The 27,943-nt window shown below is 36.1% G+C and overlaps 1 protein-coding gene across 4 annotated transcripts; it reads left to right on the plus strand.

Annotated features, from left to right (window-relative positions):
- The first annotated feature begins 3,857 nt into the window (after positions 1–3,857).
- casq1b (calsequestrin 1b) lies at positions 3,858–27,740 on the plus strand. 4 transcript variants are annotated; one of them, XM_051105219.1, is made up of 12 exons: positions 3,859–4,266; positions 18,672–18,704; positions 21,376–21,469; positions 21,837–21,937; positions 22,011–22,122; positions 22,221–22,294; positions 24,902–25,032; positions 25,146–25,212; positions 25,293–25,347; positions 25,438–25,538; positions 26,201–26,275; positions 27,179–27,740. In XM_051105219.1, exons 1-12 carry the CDS (start codon positions 4,030–4,032, stop codon positions 27,413–27,415), a joined length of 1,317 nt encoding a protein of 438 aa, XP_050961176.1. In that variant the 5' UTR covers positions 3,859–4,029; the 3' UTR covers positions 27,416–27,740. The 4 variants fall into 4 exon arrangements, with proteins under 4 accessions (XP_050961178.1, XP_050961176.1, XP_050961179.1 ...); XM_051105220.1 differs by having other exon boundaries at positions 3,861–4,266; positions 25,167–25,212; XM_051105221.1 differs by lacking the exon at positions 18,672–18,704 and having other exon boundaries at positions 3,858–4,266.
- Positions 27,741–27,943: the final 203 nt, after the last annotated feature.

The raw sequence follows: 27,943 nt of genomic DNA on the forward strand, positions 1-27,943 counted from the left end.
TCATTTTTTTACACTTAAATATTCTGGAATGAAATGAATTCCGAAGTCATCTCTCACGTAACTGGCCTACCATAAAAAAACTTGTGAACAACGTCACCTGACTTTACCTGACGTTCATGGCCTTTCATCTCACAAACGTGTTCGTTCCAACATGACTTGAAGGCGGTGTTATTCCCGGTATGCTTATCAATGTCATTCACCAGACTGTGGTTAATTAACTCTGCTCTCTGCTTGTGTCAAACCATAATTACCCACCCAATTAGGCTCCGAGCCGAGCCACAGTTTAACCGCGTCTCATCAGAGACACCAGAGCAAAGAAGGCTGCTATTGTGAGGGCAGATGTCGTCCGTTCCAGTGTAAAATAGACGAGATTTAGGCCTAGCATTGGTTTTATATGTTGATCTCATTCAGAGCTTTTACATTTTAATCATTTTTGAGCATTCTGCACTTCAAACTAAATATACTGATATCATGAATATATATTTTAAAAGCTGCTTTTAATAGCTATTTTCATTGCTTTGCTTTTACACTTTTCTATAAATGCATAGGGGTCACCCAGGTCTTTTGATGGACAGTTTTTAATCTGCTGGTCCTTTGGATGGATGACGCTCATCTCAAACAACCAGAGAGATTCAAACCAATAACCAACAGCAATAACAACCAAACACCAACTTCATGTAACAGTCTGGCGGGTTTGTAGTTGCCAAGCAACAAGATTCACCACAAAAAGATTTTTGACAGAATGTGAATAGAGGCATCGCAGGCCTTTTGTATCTTTATGCACATTTGTGACTGATGTAATTTACATGGGCTGATCTTCAGCAGATGGAAATCTGTGCCTCGTAAGTCAGATTTGAAGAAACGGTCTACCAAGTGAATATGTGTCATGTCAAGTTTTCTAATGTTTACTATCCCTCAGTCCACAGATTTTCCTGACGCTGCAATAGAGTAGTCCTGGTGTTTATTATTATTATTATTATTATTATTATTATTATTTGTTTGTTTGTTTGCATTGGAACAACACAAAAAAACTGAGTCAAATTTGATACAATTCCACACAGAACCCCAAAAATGCACTGGATAAAATTATTGTCACCCTTATCTTAATATTTTGTAGCACCCCCCTTTGGGGGAAACAAACAAAAAAAAAAAACACTGAAATCAATGGCTTCCTGTGACCATGAATGAGTTTCTTACACCTCTCTACTGGAATTTTGGACCACTCTTCTTTTGCAAACTGCTGCAGGTCATTCAGATTTGAAGGATGCCTTTTCCCAAATGCTGTTTTGAGATCTCTCCACAGGTGTTCTATGGGATTCAGATCTGGACTCATTGCTGGCCATTTCAGAACTCTCCAGTGCTTTGTTAGTAACCATTTCTGAGTGCTTTTTGAAGTGTGTTTGTTGCAGCAAAGCAACTCCAAAACATCTTTGAACCTCCACCATGTTTGACTGTAGGAACTGTGTTCTTTTCTTTGAAGGCCTCGTTTCTTTTTCTGTAAACAGTGCCATGATGTCCTTTACCAAAAAGCTCTACATTTGTCTCATCTGTCCACAGTAAATTCTTCCAGAAGGATTGTGGTTTTGTCACATAAGTTTTGGCAAATTCCAGTCTTGCTTTATTATGCCTTTGTGTCAGCAATGGTCTCCTACCATAGCATACCTCTTCATTCAGATGGTGACAGATAGTGCGAGCTGCCAGTGTTGTACCCTGTGTCTGCAGATCAGCTTGAATTTGTTTGGAAGTTAATCGGGGTTCTTTATCCACCATTCGAACAATGCTTTGTTGTAATTTTTATTCATTTTGCTCTTCTGTCCACATCCAGGGAGGTTAGCTACAGTGCCATGGCCTGTAAACCTCTTGATGATATTGCGCACAGTGGACACAGGATCATTAAGATCTCTGGATATGGACTTGAAGCCTTGAGATTGTCCATGTTTTTCCACAATTTTTTCTCTCAAATCCACAGACAACTCTTTACACTTCTTTCTTTTCTCCATGCTCAGTGTGACACACAGCACAAAAGCTGGGTCAACTTTTCTCCATTTTAACTGGTTGCAAGTGTGATTACTAAATTGCCCACACTTGTTATTTGCCACAGGTGTGTCTAAATACAAATTACAGGAGCATCACATGCTTAACAAAAGGATTAATTACAATTTTGACAAGGTGCCAGTAATTTTGCCCAGTTCATTTTTGAGGTCTTTGTGAAATTTTATCAAAATTCACTTTTCTTCTCTATTTATTTATTTATTTATTTATTTATTTATTTTTGCAGTGCAAACAAAAACAATAAGCACATGGATACCAAAACATTTGCAATTGGAACAATTTTCTGAGACAAGTGTTGCATTTTCTGACATAATTGCAAGGGTGTCAATATTTTTGGCCATGATTGTATATATTGTAACACTATAGTCCATGTCACAAAAACGGCTTACTTTCTCTTCACTGTTACTGTCTAGTGATCTAGCAGTGGCTTTAGATAAAATCAAGTGACAAATGCATAATTGTAAAATGTAGAAATGTACAAATATAAACAAATCCACCAATGCTTATTAAAGACCCTGCCACCAGAGGGTGCTGTCATAAAGTTTTGATGTATGGGGCATCAGAAATCCTCTCTCTCTTGCTCTATAGTTAAACAGTAGATTCATTATGACATCTTCACTGCCACAGACTTTGAAATTCTATCATCATTCCATCAGTGTCGAAGGAGATTTGCAAAGTTAATGCTAAATAAAGTACAAAGCTAGCAAAACAAAATTTAATATATGGTACATAATGGTATCTACAAAACAAAGACTGAATTGTGAGGGGTTTATGTGGTCACCTTGAAAGCAAAAGCCACTGCAAGCCAAATAAATTGCAGTTGATTGATGAAAAGAAGAAAAAAAGAAGAAAAATATATTTTTTTCTTCATAGTAAAAGAGTTAAAGAAAAGCAAAAAAATAAATAAATAAATTACAGTACATATATCCATGTCATTTGGCAACACAAAACTCCCTCCAAGTGTTTTAGCTGCCAGCACACGAAATATAAGAGCCGAGGTTAGGTGTCAAACTTTATTAATATCCCAACTCAACGCTTTGACTGTAAACTAATATTTGAGGGAATGTTTGACTGCTTTATCTCTGTTTCCAACCATCAGCTGCTGTTTGAATCTCATTATGTGCACATTAACATGAAATATGCTTTCAGAACAGACTATAAAACATATGCACACTTGTGCATGATTTGGGCGTATGGATTTATCATTACTTTTTTATATATATCAATGCAACTGGCAGACACATGCTGTGCTTTCACGCACATTTTTATCATTATGCGTGTTCCCTGGGAATCCAACCTATGACCTTGAATTGAGAATACATTGTTCTGAAATCATAATTAGCATCGACTGGCATTGTTAGACCATTCTTTCCACCTCCCTCTATGGGAACATGTCACCATGTAGAGCACAAGGCTTTGGGAGTGTTTGCTTTGGCCGACAGAATCAGGGTGAAACTGGACACTTCAGCTGTGCCAGCTTGACCACGCAGTGGCACAACATACAGTACGGCAGGACCACCATCTTGTTCTCAGTGTCCAAACAAGAATTTATTTTTAGCAAGGGTCAAACTTAATATGGCAATGGAATCCTGTCGCCTACGCTAATACCTGTGTTTTAATGACAACACTCTAAGCACGTGGCTCATTTTGATTCTGTTGTTACCAGCAGGTAAAAACTGTCAAATTTGGCTCCACCCATTTACACCATTTCTATTGCTCAGCTGCTCTGGACACAGTCCAAGTGTCATACTAGCTGCGCCGACCCATAACATAGCCGTGTCCGTAGCGTCATCCAAACCCTCCAACCCCCAAGGCATCGACTACTGTAGTGAACTTGTGCGTGTGCCTTTTTAAAAGGGAGTGTAGAGAGCAAGAGAGGGTGCTGTGTGCACGAAATTGGACCTTGTTCCTAAAAATTTGGCTTTAGTTAGGAACAAAGTAAAAATAAAACAAATTTTACAACTTTACAAGTGCAGCATGAAGTGGGGTTGGGCGCTTTGGGGGGTTCTGCTAACTTTTGCTTATCTGTGCTGGAGCGAAAAGGGCCTGGAGTTCCCCGAATATGATGGGAAGGACCGTGTTCATGAGCTGACCATGAAGAACTACAAGTCTGTGATGAAGAAATACGATGTCATGGTCATCTACTACCACAAGCCTGTTGGCGAGAACCGCATGACCAGAAAACAGTTTGAAGTGGAGGAACTTGCTTTGGAGGTGCGTGGGAAATGATGAGAAAAGAATGATTGGGAAAGATCCAAATGAATGAGTTGAGCTTTAGTGCACCATTGGGGTTTCAAGGGAAATTGGGTTGAATCCAAAAGAACAGGTAGGGGTTTGGACTCTAGCATTTACCTGTTATTTCTCTAATGTGGACTATTAATTACTATACTAACAAATGTGTATACGTAAGTGAGAATGCTAACAGAAGGTCAGACAGCTCTTCCCAGCTATTGTATGCTCCTAAAAATAAAGTGGAGGGTTTTGGAAATGTTCTTTGTGGAACTATAGATGCCAGTAAATGACCTTTATTTTTAAGCGTGTAGGTGTTGATGTTTTTAGCGCACTGCAGTGTCCTCTTACAGTTCAGCTGAGCTGCTCTGAGTAACCAGGAACTGTAGTGCACACACCACAAATCTATTAAGGCTTGAGTGGTTTTCTGATTCTCTCTCTGTCCTTTATGCATTTACATCTGCAGTTTTCCGTCTTTGTAACTTCAAGGTCTCCCATCCCACTCGCACTGTTTATATTCGAGCCTCTCTTATACCAACTTTGACATTTCGTTTTAAAATGTTGTTGGAGGTCAAACGTTATCTTACCATAATTTAAGGATGTTAATGCAATGCAATATGTTGCTGTATCCATTACCTTTCTAAAATATCTTAAGGCAGTAGAGTAAACATATAGGTTTCAACATTACATTTAGGTCATTAGCAGACATTTTTTATCTGAAGCGACATACAGTAGTTAACTCACAAATTTACAATAGGTAAAGTTACAAAAGATACAGAATGAAAAAAAAGTTACGCCCCACAGAAAGTAAGCCAATATGCAGCATTTGTTACTTCAGACATTCTTGATCCCAAATGCTAGTTGTGCTCGTTTCCACAGAGATAACATCAAGCTGAGCTTAAGTTGGCTGAGGATTTTCCTGGGAGAAATTTTCTTGAAGATTTGTTGAATGCATAGTAATCATGTCACATACATTTGGAATGTACAATTTCCAGTGAACTAATAAATATGTGCTTTCTTATGCGGCATAATCATCAGTCATAGACTATAGTTTGAGTAGATACTATATTTCATGATGGAATTTAACATATTGTGAATGCAAATGAGGCAAAAGCCAGTTTAAAAGTTACTGATAATTGGAATTTTGCTACAAAACCAGTCATAAGTAGCACGGGTATATTTGTAGCAACAGCCAAAAATACATTGTATTGGTCAAAATGATCAAATTTTCTTTTATGCCAAAAATCATTATGATATTAATTAAAGATCATGTTCCATGAAGATGCTTTGTAGATGTACTACCGTAAATATATCAAAACGTAATTTTTGATTAGTAATATGCATTGCTAAGAACCTCATTTGGACAACTTTAAAGGCGATTTTCTCACTATTTTTATTTTGTTCTCACTATTTTGATTTTTTTCCTATCCTAACAAACTATATTCCAATGAAACCTTATTTATTAAGCTTTCAGATGACGTATAAATTGCCTACTCTGACTTGGTATTTTGGTTGAAGTCTTTGTCGTGGACCTACCATTGAGACTGAGATATTATATTTAATGCTGCTGTTGTGAATTTACCTCCAGTTTTTGGCCTTGGTTCTTCCCTGAGACATTTTGCTAATCATTGTGCTTGAAATATATAAAGTTACAGCCGTACAGCACAGTGTGTCTCTCGTAGCTAACAGTAGGGAGACAGCTTCATTGTGTGTTATTCCTGATTTGCCTCTTCATCAGAATGTGACATCTGAAAACGCTGCGTGTTTAATCTCTTAAGCTATCGCAGCTCTGTCATGGCTACCAGAATGGCATCCGAGTCCACACAGAAACTCCCTGCTAATACTCCATCACTGAAAATGCATTGGTGTCGTGATTTCTGGATGTTTCTTATGAGCCCGCACATGAGGAGACGAAAATACATAGAGAGGTGGAAGTGAGGGCAAGTGCTTTCCTCGTCTGACTGTGCAGACACATTTAAATGACTCAGACTAGGGTTTTGAGAGGGGGAAAGTGGGTGTATTTCTGTCCTGTTCTAAATCAAGCTATGCTAAGGTTTCTAGGGAATCTCAAAGTGATTCTTGGTCCATTTTGACCCCGAGTAACTGTCCCGTGGTTACGCAACTTCACCACCTCACAAATTCTCAACAACTATCATGCATTCTTCCAGCTATCATGCATGTTGGCCACAGAGCCATAAGAAGTGTTTTGGTGATAGACTATGACAGTGAGATATTACTGGACAGCATTATACAACGTAGTGCAACGTAATAGATGGGCTTGATGATGAATAAATTGGCATGAATGTAGTTGGATGAGCTTTTGTGAGGACTGGATCGAATGCATATGTACTCGCATATGGTTTGATCAAAGGGTCATGAGGTAGTCAGAATCAGCAGCTGGCTACTAGTACATGCTGATCTTTCACAATGTATCCCCTTGTGAAAAAGAAGTGCCCTTGTAGTGTACTTCAAATTTAAAAAGTATGTATGAACTAGCAGATAATATCATTTTAATGAAATCCGTGGGCAATTAAAGATAGACTCTTTCATAGCTATGTTTGCTAGCACACTTAAGTGCACTTTTAAAATTAATTTAAATACATATAAATAACATATTCAATAGAAATGGCATTAAAGTATATTTCAGTCTACCATAAATGTTTGTCAGTACATTCAGCAGTACTTAAACCACATTTCAAAGACAAGTAATTATGAAACTACATAAATATGTTCTACTTAAGTGGGTCAAAACTCTAAATTTCAGCTAATTGCATTTAATATAAATTAATAATAAAATGCATTTTATATAAACTATCATAAAATACAATACATCCAATAACAATTAGTGCAGTTAAGTGACTGAAAATGTTACATTCAGTTCACACTTAAAGGAGAAGTCCACTTCCAGAACAACAATTTACAGATAATGTACTCACACCCTTGTCATCCAAGATGTTTGTGTCTTTCTTTCTTCAGAGAAATTATGTTTTTTGAGGAAAACATTTAAGGATTTTTCTCCATATAATGGACTGATATGGTGCCCCGATTTTGAACTTCCAAAATGCAGCTTAAATGCAGCTTCAAACGATCACAAATGTGGTTGTAAATGATCCCAACAGAGGAAGAAGGGTCTTATCTAGTGAAACGATCGGTTATTTTCATAAAAAAATAATACAATATATATACTCTTTAATGTCAAACGCTCATCTTGTCTTAGTCTGCCTGGACTGTTTTTGTTCCGGTTCATGACAGTTAGGGTATGTCAATAAACTCTCATCTCATGTTCTCCCTCAACTTCAAAATCATCCTACATCGCTGTTTTACCTTTTTTGTTAAGGGTGTTTGATCTTTTTTGCATGTTCACTTTGCAAACAACTTTTTTGCAAACAACATGAAATCACCAGTACTGTATTTCACTATATAATAGAAGATATTTTACAAGTGACAGATTCTTTTTGGAGGTTGTTCCAAGTTTAAAATGGTCTTATATTTGTTCTGCTGCTGTCTTTGACATCACAGATCAGGACAGTCACTAGTGAAGGTTTGAGACAGTGTGTTTCTTATGATGTCATCAGTTATTCAGTGATCAGTGATTAGGAATCCCACTGAGATGAATGAGAATGCTACTGCAGCTCTCTCCAGGAGTTGTTTATACTTTCTTAGACAGTGCTGGGTAGATTTCTGACAAATTGTAGTCCATTTCTGATTACAAATTACATGACAAAAAGTTAGTAATGTAATCTATTAGACTACACATTTTATGTAATATAATCAGAGTACTTTTTGCTTACTGTTAGATTACTTCTGATCTAACTCATAAAGTTTGGGAATCCCTGCATGACATGTAAATACGAAATAATGTGAATTTGTGCATATTAAAGTGTTTCAAAGACAAAAGGCTTCTAAAGACATAGTAATACATGGTTAATTAACCCACTGATTGATAATTTAAATAAAAATGAATGTGTTCATCAGTAGTTGATGGAGTGTTAAAAATCTTGAAATTGAAATGATTTTTGTAAATCCAGTGGTCAAATGCTGTGTGGCCACTTGAATGCCCTGGAAACTGGAAAACTTTCTGAAATTTTAAACGGTAGGATAATTTAGAAAGAAAAAAATAAAAGATGGAAAAAAAGAACTAGGGAGAATCAACAATTATGAATAGTTTATTGCTATTGTGTGAATAATATATAGGGGAGAGTCGGGTATGTTGATTTTTTTTTTTTTTTTACTTGTGGTCCTCAAGATATAGAAAAAAGGGGCAGAGGTACAATGCAAGTATCCAAAGTAATTTCAGGATGTTTCCAATCATTTTAAATTATCTGAGTGTATTTATTTGTTTGTTTGTTTGTTTGTTTTTTATTCATTTTTATTATTTATTTATTTATTTACTTTGCATTTCTGAAACAATATGTTGAGCAAAGTTTTAACCATTTAAGTGTCACCTCCCATTTTTGAACATAGACGCGCACTATCCAAACTTAAATTATTATAATTCATGAATGCTTTGGAATACAGACCTAAAGTTGGACTTTTTTTAAGAAGACAATCTGCAGATTACGGCAGAAGTGGAATCTTTTCAAAAGATTAAAGTAAGTTTAAATTTACTGTAAAGAAAATGCATTGTACCATTTTTTTTTTTTTTTTTTGTTAATATTTTACTAAATATTTTGAATCCAAAACTGCTATAAAATTAAAACCTTATGTCTAAATAAGTTGATAAAAAAAAAAAAAAACTTTTATTTAGGGCGTTATATTACAAACAGCCACCAGGTGCCATTTTTAAAATGCATATTTCTGTCACAAATATCTAAATTTGTCTGTCAATATTACTTCTATCAAAAAATATTCCACCTAATACGGAATCTTGAGAATCAGACCTTTTTGACGATATGTATTTTGTCAAGATTATTAACATTTTTTATCTAAAAGACATAATACATTTTGTAATATGACACTTAACTCCACCCACCAAAGCAGGAGATGCTAAAAGACTTTAAAGTACAATTTCTATGGTAATGTCCGGTTTAAAAACGGTTTTCACAGGATGAATTCTGAGGTTTTAAGCTTTTAAATGATATATAATTTATGATAAAATATGTGATAGAGAAAAATGACAACGGGGTCATTAAGGTCATTAATTAAGGGGGTAATTAACGTTCTCAAAAACAGACTAAACAGAGAGTTTGTTGAGAAAAATTAAATAAAAACTGATCAAGAATGAAGGAATAAATGTCACTGAAACTAATAAACATTTTAGCCAAAATATTCTTGGCATGGTACCTTTTCTGCAATGTCGAACAGGCCATTAGAGACTACGGTGGAAAGATATATATGATTATAATGTGGTGAGAAGCATCCTCTGGTTCTCAGAGAAGGATTTGGTGCACTGTCCCTATCAAATAAACTGCAATTCATATGTATTAATATGATAAACTAAACCAGTTGTGTAATATCACCAGTTTAACTTAACTTCAGTGCCTTATGGTGGGGTAAGTTAAAGTAAAGTAAAGAAAAAAAAAAAAAACTAGCTAGCTTACCAATTCAGGCTAATATTTAGCTAAATGATGTGCATGGGTTTGTATATGGGTTTATATTGCTAAATCACCAATATGCTTAATAAATATTTTTACTGGATACATTTGCTTTCATGTAACAGCCATTACATCTGTTATGCTAAAATTTTACTTTGACAAGCCAAAAACAGTTTTTAAAGTAAATGGGTGTGCTCCACTCCTCCCATGTGTTTCTCCTTTCCACAGTCTGGCAGAAATGATGTGTGATTCCAAAATACATGAACACATGACAGGGAAAGTGTACAGTTGCCAAGATACAGGGGGTGGGTCAACTTACCCACTGGCTCAACTTACCCCACTCTCCCCTAATCATGTAATCAATAAAAAAGAAACTGTATTTTAAAATTTAATATCTAATTGCAAGTACTTATTATTACTTTTTAATCTGATTACATAATCCATTACCATTATGATGCATTTCAATACTAATGTTTTTAAATGCATTTAAATGTCTTCATTTTTACCTTCCACTACTAAATATGTGTCTTCTTGACCAGGACAATTACAACCTCCATGGTCCAGGAATTGCTATGCATCAGCAATTTCCGGACCTTCTAAATTCACTGCTAGAATAGCTGCTGCTATCTTGGGGTCTGTCTGTTAGCGGCTAATTTTAGCCAGCATGACCAATGTTCTCACATTCAGCCGCTCTGTCCTTCTGTTGCTCATTCTGTCCTTGAAAGTTTTGGATTCTTTCTTCTTGTTCTCACTAACCAAGTTTTGCTTCCTTTTCTTTGTCTTTGCCCATGCTATCACTTCAAGCCAAACTTTGTCTGAGTTTAAGCTGAAAGTATGCCATCTAGTGGATCTGGCTATTGATAGCGCTGCTAGAGATAATAAACAAACACCTCATCAAAAACTCCCTGTAAAATACAAAGTGTTTTCTTTCTCAAATGAAGTTGTGGAAGAGAGTTATAACTGTGCTATGGTTTCTTTTTCTTTTTTTTTTTCTTTCTTTTTTTTTGTGTAGCCCAGAACAACACTGTGTTCTGTTCCACAAATGCATTATTTATCATGTTAGACAGACTTTATTTCAGTCTGCCAATAACAAAACTTGTTGCTCTTGTTACATAATCAACAAAATGGTGTGGCACATTTAGAGCATTTGAAATATTCAGCACAACATGGCAACGCTTTGATGCATATCATGGAGTAACAACACAACACAGCACAAAATAATCCTTTTTTTAATGGAGCAAAATGGACAAAACCCAATAAACTTTAATATTCTTGTTATTGACATGACTGTACCATCAATTGTCATTACAACAGCTGATTCTCAGCTGAGTTCGGTACTAGATTTGGTGAGGTTTTAGATGTGGACTGCTCAAAAGAATTGAATCTTTCCCCGTGTGTGATTATTAATGATTAACCTGCTCTGTGAATAATGGTGGGATGTATTCATATCTCTTATTCATGTAAGAAAATGACTTTTAAATTTAGCAGAGCAAAGTGCCTTGTGAAAAATTCAGTGACTGGTTTGGATCACTGAATTAATGCAGAGAAGTTCAGCCAAACCACAGTCTAAATCACTATTTCAGCCATTTCAGTGACTGCAAGAGCTGAACTCATATTACAAACTGTCATCGCCAAAATTCTGGACACTATAAGCTGGAAATGTTCAGTAAGTTGCTGGTAACTTGCAGTTGAAATGCTTTTGTTTCTCTTTTCTAAGTCAGTAAATGCGCCTGCTAAATGCATAAATGCAAGTGTAATTCCACTCAGATGCTTCGTATTTTGATACACAAAGAGTTTTTAGACATTATAAGCTTCAGCATTTTGAGTTTGAGGTCCAGAAGAACGCAGACATAAAACAATCATTCATTCTGGCAGAAAATGGAAATTCTCACCATTTTTGGTCAAACACAAAAGTTAAATATTCTGAAGAATGCATACTTAACAATGACTGTTCATAGCAAACCAATGGTTATCAAGGTTCAACAAAACAAAACAAAAAAAGTCTGAAAAAAAAAGCTGAAATCTTTATGAAAATTCTGTAATTGACCTTCAAAGTTTCTAGAGTGCTTTGTCCACAGCCATAATTTTAATATGTCTGAGATTTCAGTGAGATGGTGAAAACTCACTGCACAGCTTCATTTCATTGTGTTGGAGTAATTGAAAAAGCGCTTTTCAATTTAAACAGCCACAGGTCAGATAATGCATAAGTTTTGAAATTAATGTCTTTTTAAAGTGACGAGCTTCACATTTCGGTCTTGACCGGCTGATGTAAAGATCAGAAGGGATTAATCAGAATGATTTTTCTGTCGTAATTAACATAACATCATAAATGCTCTTAACTAAGATGTCGAGCTTAAAAGAGAAGTTCCTTTAAAAAATAATCATTCTAAGCTGTTATGATATTACTTTTTCTGCAAGAAACAAATGAATGTATTTAAAGAATAGTTTTGGCATACAATAATAGTCAACGGGATCCAACACTTTAGCACTCTAAAGGAACACGAAGGTAGCGTTAAAGCATTTCATGAAGCTCCAGCAATTTAGTTCAAGTCCTCTGAACAGATATGCTCCCTTTTAAGGAGAAACTGAGTGAAACCTAAGTGGTTTCACCTTCTGAAATCAATCAAATCACCAAACAACTCACATTAAATCAAACAGGCAATACATCAACCTCTTTGGTTCTTGCTATTTATGTCTTTGACAGCATCACACAAAAACCAGTGAGGTCTGATGTCTTGGCTGTGCTTGTGGTTGAACTACTTCTGTAGTTTTTCTGGCATCTTTGTAAGGTGGGCCGCAGGACTCCCAGTCAATAAAAGCATGAGGCATCACCATTTCTGTTACTTTTTGGAGCAGACTTTAGCAGAGTTTATCTGTTGTATTCATGCAGTTGGTTTAGATCTAACTTGTGCAGAAACCCAGGTAAATTCTAAGTCAGATACTTGTTCCTTGAACTTGATGAATCATCCATCATTCATGGTCTGAACTCGTCATGTTGTTCTCTTGTGCTTCACATATATAAACTAGCCGTGTGCATTTTTCATGGCCGCCCGGTGGAGTCTTACATAATAATCTTTGTGTGCTTCATGGCACATATGACTTATTAATGCGGAAAATACAGGCTCACGCCACAGGCTGTTTCCCGGACACAAATGGAGCCTTTCGCAGCTATATCTCATATCAGGCGGTCATGGCTGTATTATTCCTCGTTTGTTGTGGTTTTGGCAGAAGGGGATTCATAGGTAGATAAACAATATTCTCTTAATACTGTGCAGACTTGCACAGGTATGGATCATTTTTCACTTATTATTATTGATAATATATATGTGCATCATAATACTTTAAAATACAGAAAATATATATAAAATCTTAATTTTGAACTGATTCAGGAACACTAATATAATGACACACTCTATAGAGAACTGATAGGCCTAATATAAAGTTTTTTTTAATAAAAATAAGTGCTATATATGATGCCATGTCTTTAAAAGTATATTTTTAAAGACATTAGCTGCAATCAGGACAATTACATAATTCCCCTGTCAATTATGTCACAGGTTTTCTTTTAACCTCATGCTTTTACCCACCGGTGTAATTCCTGTTCACATCTGCATGTGAGTCTTCATATTCATATAGCTGTAAACCAAATAACCCAGATGCATCTCGACTCCATCGAGGCTTTATGAAAGAGTAATCACTTATGAAGCGCTGCTTCACATGCTTCATTATCTTTCTCTGTGTGTTTCCCATCATTGCTGTGGAGAGCGAGACTCGCTCTGTGAAATGAGAAGCCCGAGCACTCGGTGTTCTTTTATGAGTTCATATTCCAGCTGAATCACACTCATAAGAGCACTTGCGTCTCTCAACCATAGACTCCAGTCCTGTTTTGGCACAAAGGAACTCAGGGCCACGCAGAAAATCTGAGATCCACTGCCTTCCACAGCTGCTACATCGGGAAATATGAAGCACAATGTAGTTTATTCTGGTGAAGAACCGACATGTCAACTGACCGACTACAGGAATATAAAGATGATCTGCTTACAAAGCAGCTTGATGCACAGTATAAGAGAACCCAAATGTAACTGAATTGAAAAATAAATAAATAAATCTTGAGCAGGGTATAATTCGGTCACCTCATAAACAATAATGTTAAACACACACGCACACCCACCCACCCACCCACAAACACAAAGGATAGTTGAGTAATTTCACTCAAACAAAAGTCCTCGAAAATCAAAATGAAAACAAATGAGCTATTTGTATAAAATTACTAACATAAAACAATTTGGAAAGGAGAGAAAAAAGAAAATAACCGTCTGAAAAAAAAACATAAACTGTTACATGCTCAGGGAATCTCATTTAGAAAGTGTCTTAAACTACACTTTTAATATATTTTATAGAACTGATCTTGAATACCTGGCAAACTGTCAACTAGAGCTCATTGTAGTTAAATGAAAAACCTTCTGAAGTTTTTTTTTGTTGTTGTTGTTGTTTTGTTTTGTTTTGTTTTCATTAAGGAAGCTTATTTTCACATGAAATAAAAAAAAATTAAAAAGTTAACTGTAACTTTTTGCAACTTTGTCAGATTGTGCTATAATCACATGAACTCACAATCGAGAGGGGAAAAAGTCACAATCTAGAAAAAAAAACTTTTTTTTTTTCTTTTATGTCCCTCATATTTATTTAATTATATAATTTTATTTTATTTATTTATTTTGTATTTTTTTAACAAATGTATTCTCTTTTTTTTTTTTCCTCAATTTTTACTTTTACTAATTAGTTTCAGTTTTTCCCACTGTGCATGGAATGTGTTAAATAACCTTGCCTTTCCGTACATTCTTTACACCTGAACCAATTTTAAATTTCAAAAAAATGAATCACTGGAATGAAATGTATGAATAGGACCATCTGGTATGATAATGTGATAATCACATAAAACAAGGGCATTGCTGACTGGCAGAGGAGAATAAAGTGAGCGTGAAAAAGATTGAGCACCGAACGCTTAGAGTTCCATTAGATATTGGTTTGGTACCGTCAGGATTGTAGTTATGATTTCAATATGTCTTTCTCTGTAATCACAGCCGTTTCATATTTCCCAAGCGGTTTCAAATGGCAAATGTTCACTAAAATGTTGATACTACATTTTGGGTCCATCAGATTAAAAGCATCATTCTTTTTTGTTGGCCTTTTGCGTCTATCATCACTCTTTTTTATTGATGTTAAACACCGAGCTGCAGTCAGAAAGTCTCGCTGTGGTTTGTGCAGCTCAGGAACGGTTGAACACGCTGTCCTCTCTCCGATTTTATGTGTGGAGGGGACAGAAACAGACGCTGCCGTTTAGTGAGCGCAGCGGCGATGAGTCAGAGGTGAGGTGATGTGCTGCTTCACATGAGTCATCAGAGTGAACGCAATCACTCACAGAGCCACCAGCCCAATCCAAGACCCTCATAAAACCCCAAGACAGCGTGCACGGGGTCATCAGACTCCTCCTCAGGGAGAAAGACGGACTGTACTTGTATCGCAACAGAAGAAATGACATACAGTAGCTGCTCACTTTAGCTCTCAGCAGGTTCACACTCAGTAGGTTTGGTTCAATTAAAATTAACTCTGGTTCTTTTGCTGGTGCAGTAAAATCTGCCTAGAGTGTGAATGTTAAGCGAACCAGAACTAAATGTATCAGTGACTGAGCGATTTTTAAAATGCAGATGGAACACAGAACTGCATTTCAAATGTGAATGTAATGATTTAATTGAAATTCAAAGAATTTTGCTTAACTTTAACTAAAAAGGTAATGTTGGCCAAGATAAAGTTTGAATGTTGGATTGACAAAGTCTAGTTTGGAAGTTTTGAAACAACCTTGATGACTGAATGTTTATAGGCCTTACAGACAGAAAGAATAAGAGACTGAACAACAGCAGAACACATTTAGCATTGAAATGTTAAACTGAAAGCATAACTAGTTTAGAACAGCACTGCTCAGTTTTGTCATTTACGAATCCTTATGTTCTTCCAAACCTGTGTGATAAAAGAAGAAAAAAAAAAAAAAAAAAAAACTTATTGAAGCTTTTATGAAATCACCTTCGAACCCGAAGGTCTCAGATGGAATTGACCTCCTCTGGTACAGATTTAGATATTTAAAGAAACTATTGCTCATTGTTTTCTGGTTTCCTAAACGCATTCACTTCTAAAGTAAAGGTCAGACCTCTCCGGTCATGTTCAACATTATGAATAAGAGGAATAAAACATTTTTGATGGGAAAATTAGTCCTTTGGGCAATTCAGGTTCTCTTTAGCGTCTAAAACACAGTCATTTGAATTTGACCTTTCAGTCCTTTCACATGAAACATCTATGATTGTCTAAAAAAAAAAAAAAAAAGAAATGGCTTTTTTTTTCTCTCAGTTTATAAGCTTCTGTCTCTGTCTGAACACACGCTGTCAGATATGAATCATAGCTGAGTCATTTCAGCTGTCACCTTCTCACAGCTAAACATGCTTCAAATTAACAATCTGCTGCTCCAAATACAGAGCAACATTTATTTTACTAAAAAAAACAAAAAAAAAGTAAGTTAACAGGGTCTAAATTAAATGGTTTACTATTTAATTTGCCTTTAGATTCCTTTAAGGTATTTAGGAGAAAAAAATACATAAATAAATTTTCTCCATTTGTGAATAGTGAATACTTTTTCAGTTTTATCTGATGAATGAAACAGAATGGGAATCTGGCAATCTTTTATTACACTAATTGTGGCACGTATGAGCTTTTGTTGACGCACCTGCCTATAACTTTCTAGTGATTCTAAAGACCTTGATGAACTGGAAAATGATGAAATGGATCTCACAGGCCAGAGTTGAGAACCCCTGGCCTAGACTAAACCCCACCCTAAACCTGACCAAAAATGTTAACAAAAGCAAGCAGGACATAAAAAACAATTTGTTGAAGCACCATGTCAATTTATCTTGCTTTTACAAGTCTTTAGTCTCTTTTATTGTCACAGAACTCACACCCGTGTCCTTCATATCACAAGTGCAATGCTGTACCGGGTGCGCTACTGAGCAAGTTTACTATGCCAGAAAAGCTAAACATATGGAGCTGCTTATGTGATGCAAACATCTAAATGTATTCATTTATGAATCATGCACTATAGTAAGTGTTGTGAGCTCATAACACAGTATTGTGCAAGGAACCACACAACACATTGTCACTTCCAACTCGTCACATATTGACGCTTGGTCAGCACCCTTTGGCGTCACTTCTTGACGCTCAGGGTACCCCTTTTGCATCAGTTTTCGATGTGCAGGGTCCTCCAGTGCTTTAAATAAGAAACCCTTGGCGGCAATGTGCTGACCCGAAAGGCACTGGGAATTGTATTGTCATGATTAATATTGGGTAATAATATTGCTATTATTGCATATATGTTGGGGTGTGATTTTTTTTTAATGTAAATAGTCACAACAGTTTTATTTATATTACACTATTTACACATTTAACCCAACACCTGCCCATAAACCTAACCATTTGTCAACAAAATACAAGATATAACAGGCAGATACAACTATATTCATAATTTATTATTAATATTCCAAGTGTTTCAAGGCAAAACGATTGATTTTTGAGAAAAACAGACACGATCGCCGTCTCCGTCCGCCGTCCTGTGCGCTGCTGCCGTCTGTCTGTGCGCAAATTCAAAGAATGCCGCCAGCCTTTCGACAGCCATGCTTTTTGCTCTTGTGTGTCTCGTGTCTCGTGTCCGAATGCATCACGTTAATGTTCGGGAGTATCTTTTTGAATGAGATGTGAGCGCGTTAATGGAGTGGGATCATTTCAGCGATTAAAACCTTCAATTTTTGCATAAAGAGGCTTCAGCAGACTTGGAATGCAATAGGACTTGTTTGTAATGCTTTTATACTGCTTGTTTATGGTCAGTTTTTGCAATAAATACCTGTGACTGTACTTATATTTGTCTGCTACGTCTTTTATATTGTTTAGAAATGAATAGGTTTAGGGTAGGGGTAGGTTTAGGTGCTCCAATGAAAGTATACATTTATATAAAAAGTATTTCTGTTTTTACAAATGCATGCAAACCATTAAATTAAGACAAACAACCGAAAATAATGGAGGACCCTGTGCATTGAAAAATTACGAAAATGTTACCCTGGGCATCAAAAAGTGACGCTAAAGGGGTCCTGACCAAGCGTCAATATGTGACGAGCTGGAAGTGAGAATGTGTTGAACCACACAAAAATAAACCATTATTAATTGATAATCTGCCCTGTAGTCATAATTTGTGTGAAAAATAACGAAAGTTGTCAGCAGTACGGTATAAAATGACTTTTGGAAGTTGTAAATGAAGATGAATGGAATAAGAAAATATTATTTTGGTTTTCCTGCTTAAAAATGTAATGTTTATTAAATGTTTACTTCCCCTTTTTTGTGTGTAACTATTTATTCACTAGCAACTCTTTAAAAGTAACTGCTGCACCCTTTTTCCAGAGTATTGTTAATTTCAGCTGGAAATCCAGTGAAATGTAGGCCTATGTATGCTTTTTTTAATCACACATTTCCAATAAGCTTAATTGGGTTGTTTATTTAAATTTGTTTCTGAACATCTGTTGAAGACAGAATATGCAAACATGCGACACACTGAGACAAATATTATATCAGAACAAAAGTGCTTGAAAAGTGTCAGAATAAAGCCCAGAGGGGCTTGTACAAAGCAATTTCCCTCAAATCCTAAATAAATTAGTTTTCAAATAACAAGCATTTCTTTAACTGTGACTAGCAGCAAGCAGAGTTCATTTCAATGCTGTGTTGGTTATTTCATGCTCAACTCTAAAGTCACCTGACCTTTCTCTGCAGTTGCTAACAAGCCCCGCCGCCCTGACGTACCAGGTATGTTCAGGTCCTCAAATGACTTGTGTTTTGTTCTGTTCTCTCTTTCTTCCTCTGTGTTTCTCAAGTCTGGCGTATCACTAAAGCTTCATCCAAAATATCTGAATAGCATCCTTCCCCCCTCACTAGGGCTGCTCACTGTCCACTCTAAAGCCTTTTATGACATGAGCGGTTTGTAAGACCCATGGAGAGAACGAATGATGCTCCTTCAGACGTGTTGGATGTGGCCGGTGAGAGCTGTCGCAGTGAGTTTCTACAGGATAGCACTTCCTGTGAGGCCGAGACAACGAGTGACCAGCCGCTGCCATTAACCCGTCTGTCCGCTTATTCGCCTGTTCTTGAATGCGACGCTCACTCTCGAGAAGAGCAGAGCTTGTCCCAGCGTCTACATCATGAGCAGGCTGTGTTAAACGCTCAGATAGATGGGGACAAATTCTGACGTGGAGTAATGGCGGAATGAAGCTGAAATGTCTTGTTGTGAGTGACGCGACTTTGACGTTCACGTGCTGATTTCTTACAGTCACGGATGATAATGAATTGTTTCACCCAAACTTGAAAATTCTGCCATCATTTACTCACCCTCATGTTGGCAGAAACCATTGGCATCTGTCAATACTGACTTTTTTAAATGTGTTCTTCTTTAAAACACAGCACACTTCTGTTTTGCAAGAGTCACTCTATCATATGGAAAAGAGCATTCTTTTAGTTCACTCAAATGTAATATGGCTTTTAATCGACATGATGGTAAATCAAATTAAATTTTTAAGTGAATTGCTTGTTTATGTACAAATGTGAGGGTGTTTGCAATTTTGGGATATGCAAAGCCAAAAAGAAGGGCTATAAAAAGTCAAATGATTTGAAAAGGTAAAATCTAAAGAAAGGACGTTTCACTGCAATTAAAACTTGAAGGTAAATAACTATAAATAAATAACATCATGTATTTAATGTGTTGAATGTTACTATGATGTTTACACAGTGTTGGGAAGGTTACTTTGGAAATGGGTAATAGGTTAAAGATTGCAAGTTACTCTATTTGTAACTTGTCAATTACTTTATTGAAGTAATGCAACTTATTTCATTTACTTACTTTTAGATTACTTTTCTAAATTTATCATATTTTCAACTGTTAATCATTTTGAAACATTTAAACCAGGCAGAGTTAACCTTACAGTAGCACTCAACACTGATCACTGTCAGACTTTCAAAATCTTTTATCACTTGAATTAAGATCATAACAAGTAAGGGATAACATACATCTTCATTTTGCAATAACAACTGGCTGGATGCACATTATCCCACTTATACACAGATACTTGCCACAAAAGTAAATAATTCGACACGAAACACTGATCTGAGTTGAAATATTTAAACAAAAAACTTCCATGAAAAAATCAGTTGCTAGCAAGTGGCAAGTTGACAGACTTAAGAAATTGTACACATAACATTGAATTGAGTTTTAATATTTTATTAGCTAACCAAACGCAAAGCTTCCACTAAGGAAAAACTATCAAGCGTATAGCGCCAACTCAAGTTGCCCGGATGAGTCTGTGTTTTTAGCTTTTACCAGTTGTTATCGGGGAATAACATACCTTGGAATGTCATGACTGACCAATCAGAATCAAGCATTCCACAGAGCCGTGTAATAATTTAATTTAACGCACAGCCACCACAAATTCAGACGTAACACCTCCTATTTACTTTGAGATCATTCTGAGGTTAAATACAGATTTGAAATCATAAGAAATAGTTTAATAGCTATGAAACTGGTTTTGAAATCAAATGTTATGACAGGAAACACGGGCATCTAACAATGCCTTAGAAAAAATAAACAATAAAAATAAAGTATATGCATAAACCCAAATAGGAAATAAAACAGTTATTGAATAAACATTATTATTCTGTCTTATTCTGTGTAATAAACTCCTAAAATATTAGTGTTTCATTTTAGAGCAATTTATGAAAGAAGTCAAATAAATCTGTGTGTATGTGAAAAAAATCAGATGTAACCCCCTTTGTAATCATTACTATTTTCAGAAGTAACTGTAATTTAATTACATTTTTTTTCTCAGTAACTGTAACCAATTACAATTACATTTATTTTGTAATTAAATTACGTAATTCCCTTACATGTAACTAGTTACTCCCCAACACTATGTTTACATCTGCTGTCATTTCAAGCATGTGTGTATGTGAGGTGAAAATGAATGTGTGCAACTGTATGAAGGAATGTGTCGATTGATCACATGCATATGTTGTGTTGATCTCAGTGTGCATTGGCGTATCTGTATGTTTATGTATGCGGTTGACCCAAATGACAGCATACATACAGTAATCATTTGCACCTGTTTCCATGTGTCCAGTCTTTGTCTCTGCATTGGTCAGATCTCTTGTTTATCTTCAGCTCGTGTTTCACACAGATTTAGAAAGTGCAGAGGCAGCACTCCTAGTGATTGCTTTGACAGCCTTGTGTCTCGTTTGGCTTTGAGTATATAGTGTGAGAAAGGAGCCTCATTGGGTCAGTGTGTTTTATGGCTGCATTATGGCTGTTTTACCGAATGGCCCAACATGACTATTAAAGGACTGAACGTTCTGCAATGATGTGCTGTTTGTTTAGCTCTGATTCCGATTTAGACTCACATACTGTGCAATAAACTCGTTCTTGTTTCTGCAGCTTGCTGCACAGGTGCTTGATGATCTTGACGATGAGGATATTGGATTCGCCCTGGTGGATTCAAAAAAGGACCGAGCTGTTGCTAAGAAGCTGGGTAATATGAATGCATCTAAGATCCATTATCTTCCATTTTCTGCCTGTAATACAATTCTTAGCTGCAATTTCCAATAGCCATCAGTCTGTTGGGCAGCAAATGAAAATGAATGCTTTGTATAACAGAAAACTGATTTTTTTTTTTTCCTCAGTAGCAAAAGGATTATCTGTGTTGTATTTTGTTACACTGTCTTGTGTTTCATCATAGCCTATACACTGAAAAACATTTTGGTCCGACGATGTACACTAAAAGAATTGTTCACTTAGAAACTGATTGGTTGATGAAAATGTTGTTTATTTAGCATCCCGTCCGTCTTTAATCTGCCAATCCATCAAACATCTCTGAAACGTTCAGATGTTTTTGGCAGGTCTGTTGGAGGTGGACAGCATCTACATCTTTGCAGATGACGAGATCATCGAGTACGATGGAGAGATGGCGGCCGACACGCTGCTGGAGTTCCTCTATGATGTGAGTGACTATCATCATTATCGATCACACACCTAAAGGTCACAGATTATTGATTGACCGGTTCTTCTGTCAGGTGATCGAGGAGCCTGTGGAGATCATCAGTAATGACAGAGAACTCAAAGGCTTTCATAACATCGAGGAGGACATTAAACTAATGGGCTACTTCAAGAGCGCAAAATCTTCACGTTAGTATGCCATTACACCTGAACTTCTTTAATGACTTCTTATTGCTTGTTTACTAGTTACAAGCAGCTTTCATCATGCCAGTGTTGTTATTTCTCAGACTTCATTGAGTATGATGACGCAGCAGAAGAATTTCATCCCTTCATCAAGTTCTTTGCCACATTTGAGCCAAAGGCAAGTGCTTTCACAGATTTATACTCTCATTCATTTATTTCATTCATTCACAAATGGACATGTAATTACCGAATGATGCTAAAATATCACATTCATTTTGATTGTAATTGATTTTTAACTTTTAGCTACAACTTACGTCTTTAAAGGCAGACTAACTCTATACACATAAAATTTACAATTAGCTAAGAAAAAATAGGTTTATTGTATATTTGAAATACTGTAACGAAGTAATAATACTTTGTTAAAGTACTTAAGTATTTTTTGGGAGTATCTTTACTTTACTTGAGTATTTACATTTCAGCCTACTTTTACTTTTACTCCACTACATTGCCTAATTAAATATATATACTTTTACTCCGATACATTTCCCTGAAGCATATTCGTTACTTACTAAAAAAAATGTCAGAAGAACACGGACTGCAGGAAAGCAGGTTTGACGAATCAGTAGGGCTGTTCGATTCTGAAAATTTTGGAATCGAGCTCGATTCCAATTCCTGGTTCTGGAATCGATGAGATTCAATTCCAAGAATCGATTCCCCGTGTTGTTTTCGATTCTTGTTTTTTTTTTTTTTTTTTTAGAGTGGAGGAACCTAATTTTGCCACGAAGGATATAAAGATGTTAGAAAGTAGCCTTATCATAATATGAAGCTTTATTTAAAAAAAAAAATTATGATATATTTCTGTATTTAAACCGTAATTTTGTCTGCATAGTCATAACCCACAGCGCAGCAGTGGACATGCATTTAATGGAACAAGGCACAGTTCAGGTGAATGATGTTTACATCAACGACATGCTTTGCGCAAAATGAACAAACTGTACACTGAAACAAAATAACCAGAACAACAACACTGATATAAGAGCTCGTGGTTTAACTTATATCAGTCAATCTGTCAATCAGATGTGCTCTCAGCCACTGATCTGTGCTCTCTGTGTTTTCTTTCGGAATTATCATTGGCTGATAGAAAGGTTAAAAAAATAGCATTTTATTTAAGATGGAAATAGAGTCAAGACCCTTGATCGTGTCATGATCTATTCTGTCATGCAGCGCTCAAAACTGTGGACAATATAAGCCAGTTCCACCGTAAGATAACCTCTGAATTGTTTTTGAACTGGCTCATTAAAACGATCTGTCTGAAAGAACCTTTTTGTAAAAAAAAAAATCAGACTTCTAATCACTATTAGCGAGCAAGGCTGCATCCTCAAATGAGCTCAGTACCAACTCTTTTTATACAGTTTATTTTTGTGAACTGATGTTCAGCGACGTTTGATGACAGCAGCTGGGAATATTCAGCCTTTCGTTTGAGAGGCGCCCATAGATAAGCTTTGTTGAACTGATAACAGCTATGAATGGGGAGTCTGAATGGTCTGGCGTTTGCAAGTTAGACTCCGAAAACAAGGTTGCAGCTAGAAGGGATACAGCTCCGGCTGGAAACTAACAATGAAATGAATTGTTCTACCTATTGGATTGTGTTTTTGTAACATCTACACCTACTCCAACCCTAAACTTAGCCCTTGCTATAATACAAAAACAGTTATATTCTTGTACAGTGTGTCAAAAATAACATTGGATTGATGTGCGCATGCCCAGTAGCTAGCTGTATTCCTTCTAGCCTTAACTCTAAAACACCTTTGCTCGTGTGCAAATAACTGCTCGCACAACCACGGATGATTTATTGTCCACTTAAGACAAGTCTGAGGTGTGCGTTATACAGTATATCTTCTGTGATAATATGGTAAGTGTTGTTGTAATGATGTGTGACATTATCAAGTAGGCCAATTCACACACAGAGTGCATGCACTTTATTTATTTATTTATTTATTAGTCTATTAAAACTCAAAATTCAGGTCATTCTAAATTGTAGACGGCAAAAACGCTTCTGTATGCTTTTTATATTTATATAATTTAATATAGTTAACTTCATCTATATCACACAAAGAGCAGGCTACAGTTTTTCTGCAGATATCAGCATGATAACACATTTATGCAGGTTCAGTAAAGCAATAAGTGACTTACATTTTAGACATAATATAGCTTGTTTTTACTTAATTTTGCTAATGAAAATAGTTCTAAACAAAGATCACAGCACTGTTTTGCGTCTCTGAGCAATGGACGGCGTTTCCTTATTGAATGAATCAGCTTTTTGAACGAATCGGTTGATAAAAATGATTCAGTGATTCACTCATTAACACAGTCAAATGCTTTGTTTCTAAATGAATCAGCCGTTTGAATGAATCGATTGAATCTCAATGACTCACTCATTAACAGTCACTTATTGCCAACTACTGGCAGTTTTAATTTCACATTTCAACTAATTTTTTGTCTTGTCTTAAATTATTTCAAATATCAGTATTCAAGGTTTTATTTTAAAAACAAAACATTAGGGATATTTATGCATCTGTAACTGCAGTTTAAATCCATGTCTGCTCGAAAACATTAAACTGTAAATACATCTAAATGCTATTTCAGTTTCATTTATGTTTATTTGCTTCTTTTTCATTTCCATTTACTTTCAGGTACTTTATACACCACTGCTGAAATGACTAGAAGCCTTTAATGATCTCTGTATTCATTGTGCCTGGTCTGCATTATGTCTGAATATTTCCAGATCGCTACGAAATTAAACCTGAAGATGAATGAAGTGGATTTCTATGAGCCCTTCATGAACAACCCCGTCACCATCCCCAGCAAACCCTACATGGAGGACGACATCGTCAGCTTCATCGAGGCGCACAACAGGTGAACTCAGATCAGTGCTGAACCAATCACTGCGGAGAAAAATGAAAATACATCATAAAATCACAATGTTCCTTAAAAGTCATCTCAGAAGGTAGCTTGAATAAAATCTGCAGTTCTGTTGTTACTCATTTTAGGCCAACTCTAAGAAAACTGGAGCCTCACAGCATGTATGAGATCTGGGTAAGACAAAATTAAATCTATAAGGAATTGTGAACAGTTGTCATGACTGTGACTAACTCTGTGATTTGTGTCTGTTTTAGGAAGATGATATTAACGGACAGCACATCGTGGCTTTTGCTGAGGAGTCTGACCCTGGTAATCACTGATTTGAGTTTGAGAGTCTTTGAGGGGTTTCATGTACAGACTCTCCATGACTCTAAATTACTGTATTTCAATTTTTACCAGATGGTTATGAATTCCTGGAGATCCTAAAGGAAGTGGCTCAAGAAAACACAGAGAATCCAGACTTAAGCATCATCTGGATCGATCCTGACGACTTTCCACTGGTATAGCAAACCTCTGTAATACTGTATCCAGTGCTGTATACCTTTGATTACTCCAAGAACATGTTTTGAACATGTAAATGAACGTTTTTTGTGTTTTTAACAATTTGTCCTTAAATAAGATGCCTTGGATAAAATAGTTTTTTGTTTTGTTTTTTGTAGGATGTGAACAGAGCTACATTATCAATGTCATTTTATGTGTCATCTGTGCTGTTGTTGATATAGTTTATATATATTTTAAAAATTCCAAAAAAATCAATACACAACACATTACATGACATATACAACATGCTCAGCAGGTGCTTCAAGGTAAGGATCACGTCTGTTTGACTCTGCTGCCCTCTATAGGAGATAGTTGACAGCTGAAGAGTTTAATTGAGTACAGTATATAGGGCACATCAGCTCTGAAAACCTCCAAGGAATTTTATTCTATTTTATTTATTTTGTTTTGTTTTGTTTGTTTGTTTGTTTGTTTGTCCCAGAAGATTGAATCGTAAAAGATGTATTTCTCACTGTACATTTTGATGTACAGTAGCAGCATAATTTCTGGCAAATGGATGAGATGATGCTCATTTACATGTATCACTAATTGAACATCTGTATCAGGCATCACTTACAATTATGTGAACCGTGGTTTGATCTTTGACCCCTCTGTTTCCCGTCAGATGGTGCCGTACTGGGAGAAGACCTTCGGCATCGACCTCTCGTCCCCTCAGATCGGCGTGGTGGATGTTGAGGATGTGAGCACATCATTTATCTCTAATGCCAGTAATCACACATGTGCAACTCCAACTCCAGGTTTCAAAAAGGGGTTTTCAATCGTAGAATCACAATTTTTGGTTCCCCCAAAGAACCAAGAACAGTTCTTAAAACAATTCATCTATACCATTAAGGTCAGATACTTGTTGGCAAATCAGTGTCTTCATGAGTGAGTCATTGATTCATTCATTCAGTTGATTTGTTCAAAACAGTGATTCATCCAGGAACAAAGCAACTGATTGTGATCATGAATGGGACAATGAATCTCTGAGTTGATTCTGAGTTGAGTTGAAAATAAATGTTTTTGCTTTTCCTGGAACTACATTTGTTGGAGAAATAGAGCAAAAAACTAAAATATCACTTAATATTAACTTTTTGTTTATTGTTATATAAAATCAGTACAGACGTTTGGAATCATGGTTATATTCTGGAAATATTGCTTATATATATATATATATATATATATATATAAAATCACTTTGGCATTTTTGCCTCAAAAAATCTTTTTTTTTTTTAGGACACTTGTGCAATATCAGTGGTGGCTGGAGTTGTATTAACTGATGTTGTTTGATGTAATAATTATTTAATTACAGTTGTTATAAAGCAATTGTCAAATAATGCAGTTCAAGTCCAAGTCGAGTCTCAAGTCATTTTTTTTTTCACTTGGCTCGAGTAACTCGGGTCTCCTCTATATGATAGTATCATCATATACTTCATAAGCACAACTGCTTTTCTGCTGGATGGAGATTTTTGATGTTTGTGATTGTTATATGTGTGTTTGTCCAACACTTTTGGGCAATTTGGTAGCTAATTCCTATGGATTTGTGAAATCTTATTCTGACTCAGTAAATGTCTGGGATTCGTCTTGTGTGTGTGATTCTCAGGCTGACAGTGTGTGGATGGAGATGGATGATGAAGAGGACATGCCGACCGCTGATGAGCTCGACACCTGGATCGAAGACGTGATGGCTGGAAGAATCAACCCTCATGATGAAACTGACTACAGCCATGATGATGATGATGATGATGAGGGCGAGGATGATGATGATGACGATGATGACAATGATGATGTTGGTGACGATGACAATGATGAGGATAATGATGATGATGAGGATAAATAAATTATGTCAGACATCACATCACCGTCATATGCTCGTGTTTAAGAACTCGTCAGTCTGTCGTGGTTCACATCATCGCAAACTGAGCTGTTCTGTTATTGCCATCTGCAGGACGACTTGTCTTGTTGCTTAGCTCTGCACCACTTATTCTTCAGGAAAATAAACATCGTATTTGCGGATCACTGCACCTTTTTATCTGCCAATGAAACACATTCAGTGTGCTGTTTGTTAAACAATAGAAAATCCTTGTAACAACTGTTTTGATATTTTTTATTGACTTTTAGAGCAGAATAAATGATGCTCACTGGAAGGTCTTAAATAAAAGATAAAAAAAAAAAAAAAAAAAAAACTTCCTTGTTTTTTGTTCCAAGATATTGCATTGGCCATTATGAATCTTCATCTGTGTGTGTGTGTATTTACTCAAGATTCATGCACAGTTTCACTTCCTTGTAGACGGCAATGCATCCATTTCTCGTAACAGAAAGCGAAACTGAAACGCTGCATGATTTACCCTACTGAGCTCCACTGAAT

Source organism: Labeo rohita, unplaced genomic scaffold, assembly GCF_022985175.1.
Source record: "Labeo rohita strain BAU-BD-2019 unplaced genomic scaffold, IGBB_LRoh.1.0 scaffold_94, whole genome shotgun sequence".
Taxonomy (NCBI): Eukaryota; Metazoa; Chordata; class Actinopteri; order Cypriniformes; family Cyprinidae; genus Labeo; species Labeo rohita.